At 41.8% G+C, this 19995-nt stretch overlaps 2 protein-coding genes across 2 annotated transcripts in view; one reads left to right on the forward strand and one right to left on the reverse strand.

The window, feature by feature from the left end:
• CMTM6 (CKLF like MARVEL transmembrane domain containing 6) lies at positions 1–12833 on the forward strand. Its single transcript, XM_042815259.1, has 4 exons — positions 1–141; positions 5126–5302; positions 6738–6836; positions 8266–12833. Exons 1-4 carry the CDS (start codon positions 16–18, stop codon positions 8413–8415), a joined length of 552 nt encoding a protein of 183 aa, XP_042671193.1. The 5' UTR covers positions 1–15; the 3' UTR covers positions 8416–12833.
• Positions 7799–19995, reverse strand: part of CMTM7 (CKLF like MARVEL transmembrane domain containing 7) — a 20228-nt gene continuing 8031 nt past the window's right edge. Inside the window, exon 4 of the mRNA XM_042815260.1 lies at positions 7799–7997. Coding sequence (XP_042671194.1) covers positions 7891–7997 — 107 coding nt within the window. The 3' untranslated portion in view covers positions 7799–7890. The remainder of the gene's footprint in view (positions 7998–19995) is intronic.

Consider the following 19995-nt stretch of genomic DNA (forward strand, 5'->3'; position numbering starts at 1 on the left):
CTCGGCAGCGCGGCCATGGAGAACGGCGGCGTCTACAACGAGACCACCGAGCCGCGGGCCAAGCCACCCCTCCGCCGCCGCTGCGGCTGCACCCTGCGGCACCTGCGGGGCTGGCGGCTGGTGCACAAAGCCCTCCAGCCGGTGAGTGCCTCCGGGCGCGGCGGGGCGGAACGGGGCGCGCTCCTTTGTCGTGTCACGGCTGAGGCGAAAGGCCGCCGCCAGCACGGCTGTGCTGCTCGGTGCCGAGGCTTAGAATCTGAGGGGCAGCGCTTTCTGCAGAGAGCTACGGGGGTGAAAGAGGAGGTGGAAACCCTGCTCTGAGGCTCGGAGTACGGCTGTGGACTTGGCCGCTCCTCGCACGCCCCGGCAGCGCCTTTCCTGCCTCCTGTAGAGCACCACGCACAGCGATGGTAACCCGTCCGGACGGCTGAGACGCTGCTTCTCACCGGGCGGTCCTGCGCGCACCAGAAAAGGCAGGCTCCCCTTTTGCCGGCTTGTTATGTTCTGAGTGCCTTCAGCACGTGGGCGCCCGATTCGTGCTGCTGTCTGTCCGGCGGTGCTGGTAACGGTGCAAGGAACAGAGAGGGGAAGTACTCACAGGGGGGCAGTGGGACTGGCTGCTGACTCTAAGTGTGTCGGTGCCTGTTTTCCGGCGCAGTGGCTGTTCAGTCAGATGTTTCATGCTCAGAGGAATCATAGGTGATTTCCAACACTCTCGTGTGCTCACTGCACAGAAAAAGAGGACATTCTGTTTTTAAACTTTAGCTCACACAGAGTCAAAAGGAAAAGAAAGGTAAAGGTAAGACTAAGTGCTGCCAAAAGCAATGTTTTCTTAATAGCGTTTTAAAAACATCATGTCCGAGAATACTTTAAATAAATGTAACAGGATGTAAGCTTTTACTTTGTCACCTAGAGATTGATTGATCAAGTAAGATCTGCTGGCTGTGGCTGCCAAATAAGCAGATCATTTGTATCAGTAGTCTGATGGAATAGAATGAAATATTACATGTGCAACTTCACCAGTGTAGCAAACTCTTCAATTTGTTACCTGAGCAGAAGCATTGCTTAAAAAGCTTTCCAGGTAGGAGAAAGAGAAGTTATGAGGGGCCTGTCCTAACCATCATGGGTAGCTGCTCGATAGGTTTCAAAAACAGTTGGTGATCTATACTTGTCCTACAACGAGAGGAAAAAGAAAACTGAATTATAATCATTCTCGCTCCTGATTTCTGACAAATTTTCTCCTTCCTTTTGTTTCCATTTACCAAAATGCACTGTTATGGAGTTCTTGGTCAAAGTATTTAAAAGAAACACCAGGAATTACTGAGGATGGAATCCTCAGTATCTCCAGTAAGAGAAATGTTTTAGGAAGGATTTTTGGAAATGACTGTGATTTAGCTAATATTAGCATCTATTAGCTGTCTGTTAAAATAGGGATTCTTTGTTATTTTGGGGATTACACACTGATTGTCACTGGGGTGGACTGCTAAATAGGGTGTTGGTTTCAAAAATCACCCCTCTTTGTTACAGAATAGAATAATAGAACCCTCAGACTTTTAAGGGACTTTCACAGATCACCTAGTCCAGCTCCGCTGCCATGAACAGGGATGCCACAGCTAGGTGAGGGTGCTCAGGGCCTGACCCAGCCCAGCCTTGAAAGTTTCCATCACATCACTGGGTAACCTGTTCCTGTGCCCCACCACCCTCACTGTAGAAGACTTTTTCCTTATATCTAACCTAGATCTTCTCTCTTTAAGCATGAAACCATTTCCCTTCATTCTATTACCACAGACCCATCTAAAGAGTCTGTCCCCTTCTTTTCTGTAGCTCCTCTTTAGGTACTGAAAGGCTGCTCTCAGGTCACTTTAAAATCTCCTCTTCTCCAGGCTGAACAGCCCCAGCTCTCAGCCTATCCTTACAGGGCAGGTGTTCCATTACTTGGAGCTGTTGGAGTGCATCCAGAGGAGGGCAACAAAAATGATCCATGTCTCTCCTGTAGTGAGCACTCCACATTTGGGTGCAGTATTCCAGGTGAGGCCTCACCAGCACAGAGCAGAGGGGCAGGATCACCTCCCTCACCCTGCTGCCCACACTTCTTTTGATGCAGCCCAGGATATGACTGGCTTTCTGGACTGCAGGGGCACATTGCTGGTTCATGTCCAGCTTCCCATCCATCAGTACCCCCAGGTCCTTTTCAGCTGAGCTGCACTCAATCCTTTCGTCTCCCATCTTGTATTGGTAATAGGGGTTGCCTTGACCCAGGTGCAAGACCTTGCACTTGGATTTGTTGAACCTCGTGAGGTTCACCCGGGCCCAATGCTCAATGCCATTCTAGATCCCACTGAATGGCATCCTGTCCTCCTGTCCCTCTGGTTTGTCGACTGCACCCCGCAGCTTGGTGTCATCCACAAACTCGCTGAGGGTGCACTCAACCACGCTATCAATGTCACTGATGAAGTATTAAAGAGCATCAGTCCCTGCAGTGACCCCTAGGGGATACCACTTGTCACAGCTCTCCGTTCAGACATTGTGTCATTGACTACCATTCTCTGGGCTTGATTCTGCAGCCAGTTCTTTGTCCATTGAACAAGAAAATCAAGTATTTTATAAAATACTGTGAAATTGCCTGCAGAAAACTTCTTTCTAGGCAACTTAATTGCGTGGGTTTCTAGATTACTGTTTTGTTTTACTTTTACTACAGCTGGATTGTTTTGTTGTTTTTACTCCACGACTGGTTCAAATTCAGCACTAAGCTAAATGTCATGGTGCCTATTATGCCATGCTTGAAGTAGAAATGAGTTCTCATCTAAAGCAGTAGTATTTCTCATTAGCAGTTATTTCACTTCAAAAAAAATACCTTAACCAGAAAGGAAAACTGTAATTCAGCCTCAATCTGCTATTTGTCCTGAACTGTTTGCTTCCTATAGTAGCCATCACTTTGGAGCAGTACAGAACTAACGTATGTGCTCATCTAAACTGGAAGGTTTGTGCTGGGAATACCACTGCTGCTTGCCTGCTGGCAAGTTCATTGATTTACTTTATATTTGCAGCATTTCTTTGTAGCCTTTTCTTTATTAAATCCACCTGTAGAAACTTGCAGTAGCAGTAATGTCAGTGTTGATGAAAAACTTCCTTGCTGGCAAAGGGCAGAGGAAGATATTTATTTTCTGTAGGAGAGGGAGGGAAGGTGGAAGCTGACTGTATGTGTCTTCAGGTGTGACCTTGGTCTTCAGTATGAAGGAAGCTCTGTCCCACAGGTTTAGCTGAGCTGCCCCTCTCCACTCATTGCTGACCGCTCAGAGGAAAACAGTTGTTGATATTCTGTCCATTTACTGCTTGGAAGTCTCCATAGGCGCAGTGTGGAGAAGACAAATGTGAAACTAAAGCAAAGGACAAGTCCCATAAAAGACTCCAGTTGATCCATCCTTTAATTTTAATTTTTATTTTGACATGGAACTCCTTTAAGTACTCTTTGAATGTGATTTTCTCTCACTTGCTTGTACACTCAGCCAAGAGGTTGTTGGGTTTTTTTTTCTCAGTTACGGTTATCTGGGCTACTGAAGTCTTCTGAGGGCAGGTTAACAGAAAGGCTTTTGCTTTCCTTCTGGTCTGTTTTGTTTCTGGTGAAAGTGATGGCTGATATAAAGATTGGTGATATATAAAGGGTTGGAAATCTAAATCACAGAAGAGAGGGGAAGAAAAATAAAAACATACCTCCTATTTTAGCTCACCTTGCAAAACATGTGAATTAGTGATTGGACACAATTGTAAGCTGTGTAAGTAATCTTTTGATTATTTTTTAAAAAACCTCTCTAAAAATTGGAAATTCAGAGCTTAATACATTCCTTGGGCATCCGTTGTAATCACTGATTTAGGTGTGTGTTCCTGAGCAATGTGCCTTTGCCAGCAGCTGCATGAGGGAAAGGAAGTATGCTGAGGCCTGATTGTAATATGCAGTTTCTCACCTCCAGTTCTTTCCTTTTCTGAGATCCTGTTTACTTCATACATGATTGTGTATTCAAAATACAATGTTTTGAAGTGCCCTTCTGAGGTCTGGCTTAGTTGGTGGAAGGTGTGGTTCTCATGTGCTAAGTAACTGTTCTTATTTTTACTGTCAGAAAGCCAAAACCGAGGACAGATAATTATTTTCCAAAATAAGATGCAGATAAAGCACCTGCAGCTGCTTTTACATGCCATATCTGGAAAATGACAATTCTAAATTCTAGAATTTGGTGTTTTTCATAGAACTGTCACCCTCCCACATGCTGTTATTAATAATATGATCATCCTCACATCAGTCTTGATTTTATGACCAACTCTGGTTCCTAATCACTGCTTTGCTCTAATCTGCTGAACTCCTTACTGCACAGATCTATATCCTGTGTCATCTTTACAGGATGAAGAAAGCCAGCGAGAAGTGGCCACAAGGAGGGATTATTTAAATACAGCAATATTCCTTCCTGCACAAAAAGGTAGCAGAAAATCCAGCAGCAGATGCATGACAGCTGTATGGGAATTAATTCATGCTGCGTCCTCAAAAAAGGACAGTTGCAGGAAGGCTAGCATAAGCTTCTGCACAGATTAAACACTGTCCAGCGTAGCTTAAACGTAGCTTAAACTTTCTGGTTCCTGCAGTTGAGCTGCTGTTGTTACAGGGTTCTAAGTATACAAGCTACGCTTTCTCTGAAGTTGATCAAGAGAGGCAGCTGGCTGGATCAATGTGTTTGATTTCTCCCCTACCCCAAACCGAAGTGCATTTAAAATTAAATGCAGCTATAAGTGGTAAGCAGCAGAGTTTGTGCTTCTCATCTGTCTGGTTTGCTTCCCGCTGCCTTCTGCACCGCATCACAAGTCAAGAGTCTTTACCTTCTAACCAAAAAGTGAGTTTGGCAGCATGTGCTCAGCTTAACCGAGTGTTGTTCACTGCCTGACTTTAACATCAAGACAAAACTGTCTCCCTGTATTTCTGCATGTAATAAAATAGTACAGAATTTTATGGGGTTCTTTTAAGATCCAGTGTTTTCTTACAGCTGTTTTCATTAATATTGACATCAGAGGCATTCAGACTTTCATTTGTTGAAGATATTGATGAGACTTGGTACGACTGAAGTATGCTATTTGTTTGCAGGTCCTCTCTTTTCTGGCTGTTATTTTTGAAGAAATTGTGGAGGATTGTATCAACTGTCATGGGCTGTACTTCTTTGAATTTGTAAGCTGCAGTGCTTTTCTTTTGAGCCTCCTGATCCTGTGTGTGTATTGCACAATTGCATATGAAACGTTTGGGAAAGATAAAGTAAACAAAATGGTAAGGAATTTCATTTGTTTTAAATAAACCATTTAATGTAAGCTCTTCAAAACTGTTGTGGAATCAAAAGGCTGTGCAGAGTGAATCTCCTATTATTCTCCATTTAAAAAGTAGATTAAAGGAGGTTATATTACTTTGACTTTTTCAACTTCAAGAGTCTTCTTAATATTGACAGTTTTTCAAAATTGTCCTACATGCAGGACATTAAGACTTGTGTGAAAGTCTTTCACAAAGGCTCCCACTATTACACTGTTATAATAGATCACTCCAAAAGCAATGCCTCCTATTTATTTCCATGGAAACTACAACAGATACAAAGAGTTCTGTAACACTGTGAGATAGAGCAAATTCACAGCTAGAAAATGCCATTTTGTCATCACAGTCACTACTGTCATCTGTGCATTTTCACCAGAGATGAACAAAAGCCTGCATGTCGTGCTTGTAAAAAAAAAAAGAAATTGCACCAGTGGAGGTGACCCACTGTTGCTGTCACCACTGCTGAAATGCACCATTCACCACCTCATTGTGTCAACATTTACTGTTTGGTCTCCATAAACATTCAGCAAGTGCCAATGGATGTCAGTGGGTGCTGTTTTTTCCACATGGTGGAATTCAGTTCCACCCCATTGCTTCAGATGCACTCCCATGTCAGACACCATTCTGTCAGACTGCCCCTTTGATGCCATCTGTCACACAGCAACAACATGTAATGGGATACTGGTTGGGAAGGTTCAACCTCTGCTGCCATCCATCAACATCTGCCTGCTTCTGACCTTGTGGGCCATCATAATAAATTAGGAGGCATTACTTTCAGAGCAGCCTTCATATGTATGATATGGCTCTCTGCCAGCATGGTACTTGAAATCTGCCTGTCTGCGGTATCTGTTTTTCTACTGAGTATAGCCTACCTCCTTTCTGATAATAACTGTACTGGTTACTGCTCATGCTTTTATGTTTCACAAGGTGCACTGTTGGCACAGTGTCACCCTGTGAAGTCAGGAAGGCTGTTGTTTTTGGACTGTCCTTTCAGTGCAAGCAGTAACAATATCATGTGAAGGTACAGATAAGGGAGTGTAGTCAGAGATCTGAATGAGCACCTTCACTTACAGGTTTCTAGTTTCCCAGATGGAATAATGCTAGCATGACTGACCTGCGCTTGGATCTGACTGTGAAAAAGGTTAAATGTAATGAGAGAAATACTGAAAGAAGATTAAAAAAGAAAAAGGATTTTATAAAGTTGACTTTTAAAAATAGCTAATGATATTGAATGTTGGTTGGTAGTGAAATCAGTTTCCTGACTCTCCCACGAACTTCAGTGTTTCAAATAGTAAATTCATTGTCAGATTAACTTGGTTGCTGTTAGGATGTTTGTTTGTTTGTTTGTTTTCAGGTAGCATATTTACGCTTGTGTAACATTCATTTCTTTTATTTGCAGAATTTTTGGACCATGCTAATTATAGGTGCCTTCTTTCTAATAGCTTCAATAGTGCTTGCTGCAACCAGCTCTGGGTCTGCTTTTGAAAAAGCTGCTTGTGTAAGTCTTATAATTGTATCATTTACTTTACATTTAAATTGTATCTTAATTTCTTTGCTCTTGAAACCTCACTCAGTTTGCAGGCAAGAAGCTGGGCAGGGAACAGACTTCAGTGCATTACGTTGTTTCAGGAAGAGAGAGCTAATTTGGAGCTTCTACAAGCTGGAAAGCAGGCATTCCTTAGGACTTCTGGAAAGCTCCGTGTACTCTTGAGCTCCCTGGCATCTTCATTCCTCGCTTAATTTTGCTCCCTTGGCTCCGTGTTCTTCCCTGTCCTCTGTCACTATTGACAACACTGCCTTCTCTCACCGCTCCCTGATAATCTCCTCTCTGAAAAGCAGATCAGCTGCATTTCCATAATATTCTCCAGTTGTACAGTCAGCAAGCAACCATATCTTTTGTCAGGCATTATAAAACATATGTAGAGAATGCTGGCTTGTAAAGGCTGTGATAAGAATCACAGTTTCCTCAGTGACAGAAATAGAACAACGGGGCATGCATCTCCCGGGAACAATGAAAAGGCTCAGAGCAATGCACTGTAGAGACTTTGTGGCATAGATCCTCACTTATTTGGCACTCTTTTTAAATAACCTCGAAATTGTGAATATGTCAGTTTAAAAGATCAAATTTTGATTTTTATTCTTGAATGAATTAAAAATGGATTAGAAAGGAAAGCGAAATACTTCCACTCCACAGGCAGGATGAGCTATTGGATACGCACATTTTCGTGTGGTGCTCTGTTTTGCTGCTGATGTACTCATACCTAATGGTTGAAATATAAAGGCTCCCCATTTTTTTCTTTTTTTTTTTTCTTTTAAACTGGAAAAACAAAGTAGTTGTGATTTAAGACTTATTAGTGTCTAATTGCTTTGGGGAAAAACAGCTGCTTAAATTCAGTCAAAATGAGTGTAAATGTGTACATTTGATTCCTTGCTTGAAAGAAGATGCTAAAACCAACCCACTTACCACTCTTCTGCTATGAATAACAATGAAACTTGTCATCCTTACTTGCTGACTCAGCAAGGCCTTGCTGAGCTTCTGCTGCTTTATCTCTTCACCTTCCATCTGTTACTCTTCTTTGCTTGGTCCTTCTAAACTGCATGCATCTGTTGTATAACTGTTCTGCTACACCATCAATGCTATACTTCTTCATTAGTTTCACTGGAAAAAAAAAGAATATATATATATATGTATACTTCCACTATTAAGATCTGTTTAGAAAATATTCTAATATCCACAGCTGGTTAAGAGAATGAGAACTGTAAAACCTTTTACATTTTATATGCTACAGTATGACTTCCAAACCATTGCCAATTTAAATGGAACTAATGATTTAATGTATGAGCATTATTAACAGATCTCTCTAGACACTTAGAATACTGTCAGTGTTTGTACATTTTTAATTCCTGTATTCTTTTCACTTTCATAGGTGTTTGGATTTTTTGCAAGTGGGGCATTTTTAGCTGAATTTATATGGGAACTTTGGTGCAGTCGGCAACAAAGCACTGAAGAACGCTCTGAAAATCCAGGCCACACTCAAGGTGCCACAGAAGATCAGCCACTGAATAAGCCAAGCTAAACTTTCTGAAATTAGTTGTGTGGGTTTTTTTTTTTGTTTTTTTTTTTGAGTGGAGCAAGCTAAAACAAAGTTTCAGTGCTCTGTAGGTAATAACTTCTGTCCCTTCCTTCTAATCAGTTTTGTTTGTCACAAAAATTTAAAGATCTGCAGGCAAGTAGTGACATCTTGACATTGTGGTTTATTTAATTTTCTAAGCAATTGGTCCTGCCACCTATTTAGGTGGCATACATTTAAAAAAAAAGTGCAAAAAGAATAACTGAAGGACAGTAGTGTGCTGAATTGGTTTTGGTTGAAGTGACTAATAAAGGGAAATATGTGATGCAGAAATTCTTAGTTATGCTCTGAAGACATTTCCTATATAACTTGGACCAGATACTTCTCTTACAAGTTCCAAATTAGAAGAGCAGAATTCATTCTTATTGATCAAACAGTGAAATGTAAGAGACATCTAACTGCAGCCTTACAAAAATGCTTATCCGTATGTAAGAGTGTGGGATTTTGTTTTTACTATTCAATCTTTTTCTTCAGTTCTGCCTGTGAGATCAGTTTAATGAAAGCAAGGAGTTTTTATACAGGGAGTAATGTAGTTGTTTATTAAGGAGAGAGCTTTGCACATCGTGTTCATCGGTGTTCACACTTGGATGACAGAATGTTTTTTCAGATTGTTTCAAAACCAAGAAAATTTGCAGGAATAAAGAAAAGCTGGCTGTGAGAGGAAAAACTGAAGAATAAGGATTTTCACAAAGTAACCCTAAATTAGCAATTTGAACATCAATGGGAAAAACATTACTTCACACTGGTACTATCCAGGTGAATATGATTTGCAAGGTTAATCGCATACACAACTTGTCTATGCACAGTTAATGGTAGCTTTACTGGAATTGTTGTGGACCATGTCATTTTCTTTGCTCTAGTGCACTATGGACTGGCTGGCTCAGCTGGTGAGCAGGTAAATAAGTACTTGTACCCTAAAGCAACAGGCCATAGGACTGCAAGAAACACTGCTGATGCAGCATGTATCAGACCAGTGATGGACATATCGGGCTAGATGCTGATGGGTATAAATAAAATGGAAAAAAGGCATTTTTTTAGATGTCTGAGGTAGAAGCAAAATTGCTAGACATGTAAAGGGATGCCTTCAAAAATAGGGCAACATGCCATAAGCCAAGAGATGTTCCAAAAATACCAGAGCACGTGAGAAAAAAAAAAGCTGATTACGCAAAAACAGTTGTTTTTGAATTCTCATGACATCTGTAATGTCTTCCAGGCATTAACACCATTTATCAATATTCTTGTCTGACAAGTTTATAGTCCTGTAACCTGCTGTGGCAGTGCTGAGACTAAGCCCTCCAGAAATTGTGTATGAGAGCTGTATTTGGAAAGGGATGAGGAAGCCAGTGTAAGAGAAAGCAGTGTAAAAGGTCAACTTTTTTTTCCTAGTACTGTTACTTTCAGATGAACATGAGTTTGTGATGTTCTCTCCCTAACCTCTGTGCCTTAACTTTAACACTACACTTTGCTTGGGGAATGTAACATTTTGACAGCTGGTGTGAAGCACCAAGTTTAAGCTGTGTCTTGGTTTCAGAGCCATGCGTAAAATACATATTTCTTTGTATGGAATTTCTTGCCTTGAAGATGAAATGTTATTTGGACTGTCATTTATTTTCTTGTATTTATTAGAATCCATTTGCACTAACCTGATCTCAGTGTAGGTGTACAGAGCTTATTGTAGCTGTGTCTGAAAAGTGGGTAGATTAGAGATGTGTTTGTTTACAATAGGCAATAGGAAACTGGTCATAGGGAGAAATATCTCTGCTGCAATTCACAGTGTCTGACTTTGGCGTATATGTTCACAATGGTGATTAGCATTTTAGGTTGGTGTGAGTTTTTTGTGTGTTTGTATTTGTTTCCTTTTTAGTTTATTGCCCAAGATTCTTATGAATTTTTTCAACATTGAGATTTCTGTTGTTTCTTAATCTTGATGCTATAGAGTGTAAAATTAACAAGGTGCTGCTGATATTATTTAACAATGCAGGACTATGACAAAATTTTCATCTTGGAATAATCTTTCCTTTTTTTTTTTTTTTTTTTTTTTTTTCTTAGCTTAAAATATATGAAGAGAGTTATGGGTTTTGATTACCTTCTCCATCAACTTTTCTCTGCCTAAGTGATTTGCTATTGGCATGCATTCCTGAATTGGAGATGTAGGTACTGAGAGGGATCCATGAAACCATTTCTCTGCCTTAGGCCTCCCTATCCTATCTGGTATCTACCACTGATTCTTTACAGACAAATTGGAATACAGAAGTTATTTTTACAAAAAGGTGCCACAAGCAGCTGGTGTCAGAAGTGACTGGAACTGAGTTCTGACTCCTACGACCTGTATCAGACCTTCTGAAACAGAAATATTGCCAATCTTTGCAGAATAGTTTGATGGATTCTCTTGCTACGTACATGCTGGCATCCCTGGAGTATTTCAGGTTGTTAAGAGTGAGGATTTCTTAACATACACTTCATTTTCCTTGTAGCTGTTCCAAGCAGTTAGCGTTTACACATTCTCTCACTAACTGACTGATCTGTGTATGGATTTGAGAACCAAATTCTGTTGACTGAAAGGGATGAAAGCATTGCCACCAGCTAATGAAAATGAGCAGGTAGTTTTCTGGAAACTGGTTAGATCTGTTTTCCCTTGTCATAGGATTTTCCTAATGGGAGACGTGAAATTCTTTAAAACAATACGTAGTGCTCCATCCCAGATTCTGTTTAACTGGCATTCATCTGTCATATAGTACAGTAGTTAAATACCACATATGGGCTATGAGTTTGAGGTAATTGCTAAACTGTTGCTACCAAAACAGCTGTTTGTTAACAAAGCAGTTTCTGTATGGTTGTACTGTCAATCCTAGGCTTTTAAGCTTGAGGGTAGGGTGTAGTTGGTTTTCTGTTGTTGTTTAGAAATAGTTGGGAAAATAGTTGGGAATGAGGCTTGTTTGTATCTATGCAGTTCTCTGCTGCTGCTTAACTTGCTTTGTCAGCTCCCCAGGGTACAAGGGCAGATGTGTGTCTCTGCAATCCTCCAGGCCAGGTAGGATGAGAGACTTCCTTACTACCACAGCCAAGCAGAGTGTTCTCCTGCTGTCCTGATGTGCTCCTGTCATGCTCCCGGTGTCAGTTGTAGGCTTTGAGTGTCTTTCCTCCCATTAGGCTGATCCCAAAGGATGGCACTGGATTAAACATCAGTTTTTGCAGGAGCTCTTTCTGGCTGTATGTCTCCTACACTCGTGCACTGTCAGCAAAGTGGTTTGCAAGTTTCCCAGCCTGTTCCTGATTAAACAATCCTGCTTTCTTTAAATTAGCTATTTACATTGCTAAATGAAGTTGGCTGAATTTGACTGAAGTGGATTAGGGTTATTCAGGAGAATGGTGGGAGCTTTAGCAGGAGGGCAGTTACGAGAAACTATCTTAAATCTCTTTTCCTGATTGCAAAGCAGCCACAATTGTACAGTCTTAACTGATAGTAAAACCTGTGGAGAGGAGCAGTCGGCACGGTACATCATGCTGAAGACTGTCTTCACCTTCTTCAACACTGTGCTTGGCAGTGGTGCTGTGAGCCTGCTCAGCATATTCAAAGCCTTCTCCAGTCGAGCACATACAAAAATATTTGAAGGCTCCACACTGACTCTCAGGCATCTCTTATGCTTATGGTGCTGTGAGAATCAGTGCAGAGGGTTCTCCAGGACATGTGAAGACTTGCTGTTAAGTAGCTGAACTGTGAGTTTTTGCTCTGAAAAGCCACATGTACGTTATGTAGAGTGTGAATTTTTAAAGTGTTAAGCTCATATTAAAATCATAATGCTAGCAATGCCCTTTGGATTCAAGTATTTGAAGGAATTGTGCCCTACAGCTTGTACTCTGTGCTTGCAAACAGCAGGGCAGGGTTGTGGTCCTGTACCGTTCGGTTCTACCATTGCACCCACCAACTTTAAAATGCAGTGAACTGTTTCGTGCAATGCTAAGAGCTCAGCACAAGATGTTTTTGCATAATGGCCATTGTGGTAATCCTCACTCTGTTCAAATCTGTGCAATAAAAATACCAAGCTTACTACACTGAAGGGAAACATTTTGTGAGATATTTGAGGGGTTGTATGAAGTTGTAATGAATTAATATGCTGGTAGTGCCTTTAAGATGGAAATTCATCTTTGTTTTATTTTATTGCTGTAAGCAGCGGGAGATATCTAGATTAAATTTTATGCTGTTCAGAACTATCACTTTCATACCTTTGAGAACTTAAGTGCCTTTTAATGATTATTAAATCAGAATGATAATGCAATTGTTTTATATATATTAAAAAAAAAAAGCATATAGTTTCGTAGCCAGTGTTGCCTTGAACTTCCATTAAAATAATTGTGAAATGTTTAATTATTTTTCCATTCTAAATCTGTCATCTTTTTAATGTATTATGTTCTTTTTGGTCCTTAAAAATGTTTTGTAATCATTTTTAAAATAAAATATTAGTAAATGAGTTTCTTGTTTCTACTGCTAATGATTCGGTATCAGTATGTAGTTCTCCCAGAACAAACCACAGGAAATAACCTCATTCTTTGTTCCTGGTTTGGAGGAAGGAGCTTGCATTGTGTTTGCCTGTTACTGGGGAAGAGTGTCTAACTTGCAAACCTGCAAAGCTGGATGTTTTCAGTGGAAGCTTCCAGGAAGAAAGGTCCAATAAGGTCAGTATTGTCCCATGTCACAGGGTCCAAACAAGCTAGTCAGTGACAGACTTCACACCTACTATGGCCTAACAGTTACTGCAACAAGTGTAATTCAAGTGCTGGTTTCCTACTGTCTTGATTAGTTGGAGGTAAGAAATGAAGTGGTAAACTTGTTAAAGGAAGGAACACAAATAAACATAAGGCATCATAAGGTGTCAAATTCTAACTTTTGGTGTAGAAAAATGCAGGTGACTGAGCTACCAGGTTGAGGAGGAGTCACTGGATCCTTTAGAAATGTTTTTGTCTGATTGTTGGTGGCTGGGGTATGGAAAAGGAAATAATAAACTTGCATGCTTTCTGGCAGGGTAACTTTTTTTGTTTTATAATCAGGTTGCTTCTTGCCTATTCATCTTGGGACCAGGAGGAGAATTGCACTTTTTTATCTTCTACACTGAAATTGGAGTAATGCACTATATTTTTCTTTATATTATTTATTAAATGTGAAATTTCCTATGATGAATTTGCCAGAGATGAATGTGAACGTACGAGTTCATGAGAGGAAAAGGCCTCTAATACCATAAACTAAATTAAATTTGAAAACTAGGTGCAATATACAATACAATAAAGGCAAAATGTAGTAAGGGGGAATTGCAGTGGTGGATTTACAGAGCGAGTTCTAAGAAACTTGATTAAGATTTAATAATTAGAAGCATAACCACAGTTTGTCCTGTTATTGCTAGAACTGTGACAACTCCTTTCTCAGCAGTGTAATCCAAATTAATTTACTGTAAATTACCAGAATGGCAGAGTAGGGCTGAACACAGATTGGTAATCTGCATCTTTTCTTTGTGAGTGGCACAGGCACCTCCTGATTGCTGTTGTGTGCTGACCACCTGCCTTATTGCACAGCCTCCTTCATGTGGCTGTGCAGGAACCTCCTTGGCTGGGTTGTGGTTTTGACTTCCCTTTGAATTCAGAACAGCTATTCTTTGCTTGCTTAAAGGGAGCACAAGGAAGTCGAGTAATGTTTTTGCATTCTGTTGGTGCTTACCCACACGGTGCAGCTGTTCACATACTGCTGTCTGCATCTGCTGAGAAACTGCAGGAGAAAAGTTTGCCCACAAGAGGGCAAAGACGGTCGGGTAATTGAAATGATCTGGTCCGAAGCACTCTGTTCTCTTCCGACCTGTATTTTCACTGGAGCCGAAGCCCATTTGCCCTCTGTTTTTGTCAGTGTGACTATAAGTTGAACAGAGTATTTTAGTGACCATTTTTACAGTCACTTCTTAAAATGTAGCTTGGTGGATTTCTGGTAGTAGATCAATTCTGTTTCAATGCAATACTTCAGCTAATCAGTTTGGAACAGTAAAGGTTTTGCTTTTATTCCTTTTGTTTTGTAACCTGTCAAGAGATCTCTTTAAGTTTTCCTTATTTTTATTATGAAGTCAAGCTTCAGCTACATGATGACTCTGTACCTATGATGCAGTATTGCAGCTTTGAAGACTTTTGTGCTCTGTACTACGCTCTGGCTTTCGGTTGAAAGGCCTGTTGATTCTGGGTAGGTGAGAAGGCAGAAGAAAGGAATGGGGAATACCTGTGCATTTCTTAGATTCTGGGGAGGCTAAATGAGAGAAGCTTATTATCAAAACAAATGCAAATGATGCATGCTGGAAAAATGTCAGGGTCCACAAACAGAAATGTTGGCACACATAGCTGTAAAGCGTGCCTGACAGGGCTGCTCGCATTTCCAGTCCTCCACAGGCACCACAGCAAAACTTGCTTTGAGCCACTTGCATGTCCTGATCACTCATTCAATTTATTTCATATGACCTATTATCTCTTGGCTGAATATTAGAACAAGACTGGAGAAATAAAACAGCCTGGGCTGTTTTGAAGTTGGCACGTCCTGAGGTGAGAGTCAGGGCTTCACAAGGAGGTGTCAGCATAAACACATTCTTCTGTAGCGCAACTCATTTGCAGCTTGATGAGGACAACACACAACAAGCATATCCAGTCAGGTATCTGTTGCTAGATATTCTGCACAAAAGCATGTTGCCGTCTGCAGTGCCAAGTTTGAAGACTACTTCACAACTCCCTTTAGCCATCACTTGTGTTTGTCATAAGACTTACTGAAGTCATAATATTGTACAATGTAAGCATTACAAGTTTTTTATTATTATATTCTCTACTTAGAGAATTACTAGGTAAAGTGTTGCTCAAAATAACCCATCTGACTGTCTTCCTTACAGCCTTCCTTCTAACCGCTTCCTTTGCGCTGGCTGTCATTCTTCTTCCAAAAATCTCAGTGCAGCCACTATTCTGAAATCCCCACACCCACTGATCTGTAAGTAAGCGAAGAGCGGTTACTTAGCCACTTTGTAGTCTCTACACAGCTAACCTAAGACTTGGAACTGCTGCTTTATAGTGCCAAGAGCTTTAGCTTTAGCTGCATCTCTGCTGGTTTCTCAAAGCGGCTGAGATGACGTGACTGTGGAGATCTAGCTGAGGGGGTACAATGCAGCATTAGAAACCAGTCTAGTTAATGTAAGTCTGCCTGTTTTCTGTCTCACAGTTCTCTTGCCTAGAAAGGCTTGTTTTATGAATGAATAAATGTTGTCCTTGACTTGGTACAGTTTTTTAATTGTTAACTCTTGTTTCTGGCAGTGGCGCCTCTCATTTGAGGGTAACAAGGGCATAATTATTCAGCTCTCACGCATCAAACTGCTGAGCATGAGGTATTAATGGAGTGCTTTGCTGCCACCATAGCTTAATAGCTACAGCTGCAGTGCTGTGCTCTTGTTTGGCTGGGGCTCATGAAAAAGGGGTATGGGTATGCAGCTCATTAAGTTTCATGTTAAGAGTGATTTACAGACATAGAAATAACAGTAGATTGTGCTAGATGGACAAAGCACTTCTGATATATAAGGAGCTATTATACCAGCAGAGCTGTGATTCACACCCATGTCAGGGAAGCCATCAGCACTAGTCTACCTTGGTATAAGCCCCAGTGATCTCAGAAAAAAAAAAAAAGAAAAAAAAAAAGCTGTGCTCTGTAATTGTGTGTGCTGCAGGACTGTACTATGGGGAGGGTTGGGAGGGAAGAAATCAAAACTTAAACTGATGCTTTTAGTTAGCTACAAGCTTTGAGGTCATAGTATTGTAGATAGTGATACACAGCTCCTAGCTTACTCTCTTCACATCCACCCAGCTATTGCATGAGCTCTGTTACTAGCCAACGCACGTGCTGGAGTTAAGAGGTATGTGCTGCTGCAGCTCCACATGGCAAAGCAAATCTACTCCAGCCCTACCCTGAGATGTTCCACTCCACCTGGTAGCTGATGGAGGAAGAGGCACATCAAGAATTAGCAAAAGGGTAACATATGTTCCTGAGTCACTGTGCTGCTGTGAATCATCTCTGCTCTCCTCTTCATTGAGTGCACAAGGAAGAATGGCTTAAGTATTAAGGCCAGTCCTAAGCAAATAGCCTCCAAGAGACACAGTGCTTGTCTGTGGCAGAATGAAGTTTATTTACTCTCATTGGGCTATGAAAAACAAGGATGATGTAATTTCCTAGTCTGTCCCTGTTAGGGTTAGGTGCCTCTGAGACTACACCTTTGTTTTCTTCCGCCAGGTTTCTAGAGCCTTGCTGCACTTCCTCCTATGCCATAAGGCTACTTGACTGCTGTTGCTCTTCCTGCACAAGTGTAAACATTTAAGAACAGAACACGTGTTTCAGACACACTGAATTTACAGCTGACTCTGTTAGTGGTCTGGTGATATTCTGCTCTGCAGAGATAAATGACCCACCACTCTGCTTGGCCTACTATGTCATCCACACACCAGCTCCACTTCAATTGCTGGGGCATTTTTTGTCTTTCTGGCAGTCCCTTTCTCAGCCACAGAAATATGCAGATGTTTCCTTCACCACCAACCCCTACTTTTTTCTGCACCTGGAAACACACACACACTGAACACAGGTTACTTGACTCATTGCTTTCCTTCTGTGCAATTCCCTCTCTTCTGCAGGTGCTTGGTTTGCTAAGCAGTTGTACAGCTTTGTAGGGTTCCAACCGTATGGCATGTCTCTACAGTCTCAGGGAAGAGGAGTTCTGAGCGTGATTTACAGGGCAGTACCTCTGTGCACCAGAACAGGACTAACACCGTTTAAGGGCCAACCAAAGCAACCTGTATACTTTGTAGCAGGGAGTGTTGGCATGGGACACCGTGCTTAACACTGTGCCTCAGTGTTAGTTCATGCTGCTGGCTGAATTCCCTCGTACAGGGAGGAGGGCAGGACTGCTGTGCTTTTGCTAATGTCTTAGGTTGCAGCTTATTCATTTCAAATGGTTGCTTTGTGCACTGCTGTTATTCTAGGTCTACAAAAATCTAAAGATCAATATAAAACATCCACAACACCTGGGGCGTTTTGAATTTAACTCAGCTCAAGCCAGGATCCAAAGAAGTGCATTTCAATTGAAAGCAGCCAGTTTATCTACTTCCTTTCTTCTGCTTCAAAAGCTAAGGCTTTCCTGACTGGGTAATCCCTGCAAGACTTCTGCTGCTCAAACACAAGCTGTACCTGAGAGCAGTAGGCATGCACCCACTGATAAAACTGCTTTTGAAAACATTTATCATATGCTCCTTTTCACGAAGCCGCAGTTCAGCACTATGGAACAAACAGGTGCCGCTGGAGGCCATGTTCAGGATGTGATAAAAAATCACTAACCTACAGAACAGCGGTGCTCTGAGCTGCTCTCTTGGGAAATGTTGGGTCACTTTGATTTTGGTTTCATTTGCGCTTTTTTTTCCAGCTCTGCTCTCCTCAATCCCCAGTACCATCACCCTAAACGGAAATGGTTGCTCTGTGCCTCACTGTTACTAACCCTTCCTATCATACTGCTGTCCCAGTTGCTTTTGCCAGCACAAAACAAGCTGCTGCAGTATCGTACCTGTGGCTACTCTGTATTTCTAAAGCCCAGCTCTCACACCACCATAGCCAGAACATAGCAGAGAATTCAGAATCTAAATTCTGCCTCACTGTAAAGTTGAAAGCTTGTCTTGGCAGCTACTTCACCCATGAGGGAGGAAACTCCTTGGGGCTGCACTGTGGCTGGGCCTGGCAGGTGATGAGAGCTTATTTGGTAGTTAATAAATTGTAAAGTCATTAGCCCAGTAAATCAGTGCAGATACAAGGTGACAGTCAAAACGAGCATAAAGCTATTTTATGGGCTTCTCCTTTGGATTCAGACTCCAGCTGGTGGGAACCCACTGCATACCGGTCAGTCTCTACCAATAAACAACGGCACATGCTTACTGTGTGCCTGCAAGAGGCTGGTGTGCTGAACAGGGGACTGGCTGAGACTGTTGGACTCTGGGCTCAGGAACAGGCAGAATAGAAACAAACTTCAGAACGGCCAGCTGGAGGTAATGAGCAACCTCTAGAATGGCTGTGTGTAGGAAGGAACAGCTTTTCCTGGTTTCCAGCTACTGTCTCATGTTGGAAAAAAAAAGTAATCGTCCTTCTCCAGGAGGGAAGGACAACAGTGTGAATTTCTGACCTGCTTTCATGAAGTTAAACAAGTCCTGGGACCAGGGACCAAAACCGTAAGCTGCGTGTTCCCAGCAGGAACTGTGAGAGTGTAGCCCTACGCATCTGCAAAGGAGAGAAAGGTAAGCCAAGGGCACAGACCCTGCACGTGTGCTGCAGTCAGAAAATGAAACAGCCTGAACATGAGGGATGCACACAGCCTGCTCAAGAATATCCCAGAACTCTGCAGAGAGGGCACTCTCCTGCTCCATGGGCTTGAAGAATGGCAGGTTGGCCTCCTTCAGGCCTCTCTCACTGTCTCACACTACAAGGAGCACCTCCAAGGCTCCAGCCCAGGGCTAGGCTCAGCAGTCGGGCCCAGTGATGCGTAACTGCAGCTTTCCTTATCTCTGTGGTGAAGAAGTCCAAATGCAGGTTTGCACCCCTAGCACGAAGGGTGCATGAGGCCAGTCTAGCACACAGCTCCTCCAGCACCGCAGCAGCCCTTCACTTTCCATTTCTCTAAGAAAAACAGTCTTAAGTTAAACAAGGCCAAACGTGTGGCAACTTGACACTATTTTCCTCAGCCTCTAGGTCACGTTTATTGCAACTTCCTTAAGCTGTAGCAGAACATGAAATTCCTAGACAAAGGTATGTAATACATATACTGTGGGAAAGCAGAGAAGAGAGACAGGCAGGTCTGCTGTTTAAGCTCTGATGTAGCCATGATTGATATCTGCCAGCTCCTCTGACAGCAATTAATGTGCTCACATTAGATCCTTCCCTCGTAAGCTTTCTACTAATGTTTGCACCTGCTTTTTCCTCCTTGTGCCCTGTGCCTTTTTGTCCTAATGAGCTCATAGTCCTCTTTCCTGGAGCATCACTCAACATTCCCTCCTTCATTAAAACCATGAAATTAATTCATTTTTGACCCAACATCCTGTTGTCTCATATCCCACATAGTGATGTATTCCTAAATCCTCTGTAGAAGCACAGAATCCAGTCCCTTGCAGTAAACACAATGCAAAATGCAAGTACTTTAGGGCAACAGAAAAAACACTCAACCTGCAGTCTTCATCCAGTACTGTGCTCCTCAAGCTTTTCAGAACCTTCCTCTTTTTTTTTTTTCTTTTTGGTAGAAGTTTCATTTCCCCTTCTCACTTACCCAGTTCTTAACCTCACAAAGGCACTATTCAATCTCTAGCTTTTCTCAAATCCCCAGAGGTCGAACACTAACTTTTTCTTTTTTTTCATTATGAATCAGTTTGTTACTTATTTTCTTCTCTTTTTTTTTTTTCTTCTTTTTAAATTCAATTTTCAGCAAAACTGAGCCTCAAGATCTA

This window comes from Centrocercus urophasianus, unplaced genomic scaffold (genome assembly GCF_019232065.1).
Source record: "Centrocercus urophasianus isolate 14NV4802_14NV808 unplaced genomic scaffold, USGS_Curo_1.0 seq_1455, whole genome shotgun sequence".
Taxonomy (NCBI): Eukaryota; Metazoa; Chordata; class Aves; order Galliformes; family Phasianidae; genus Centrocercus; species Centrocercus urophasianus.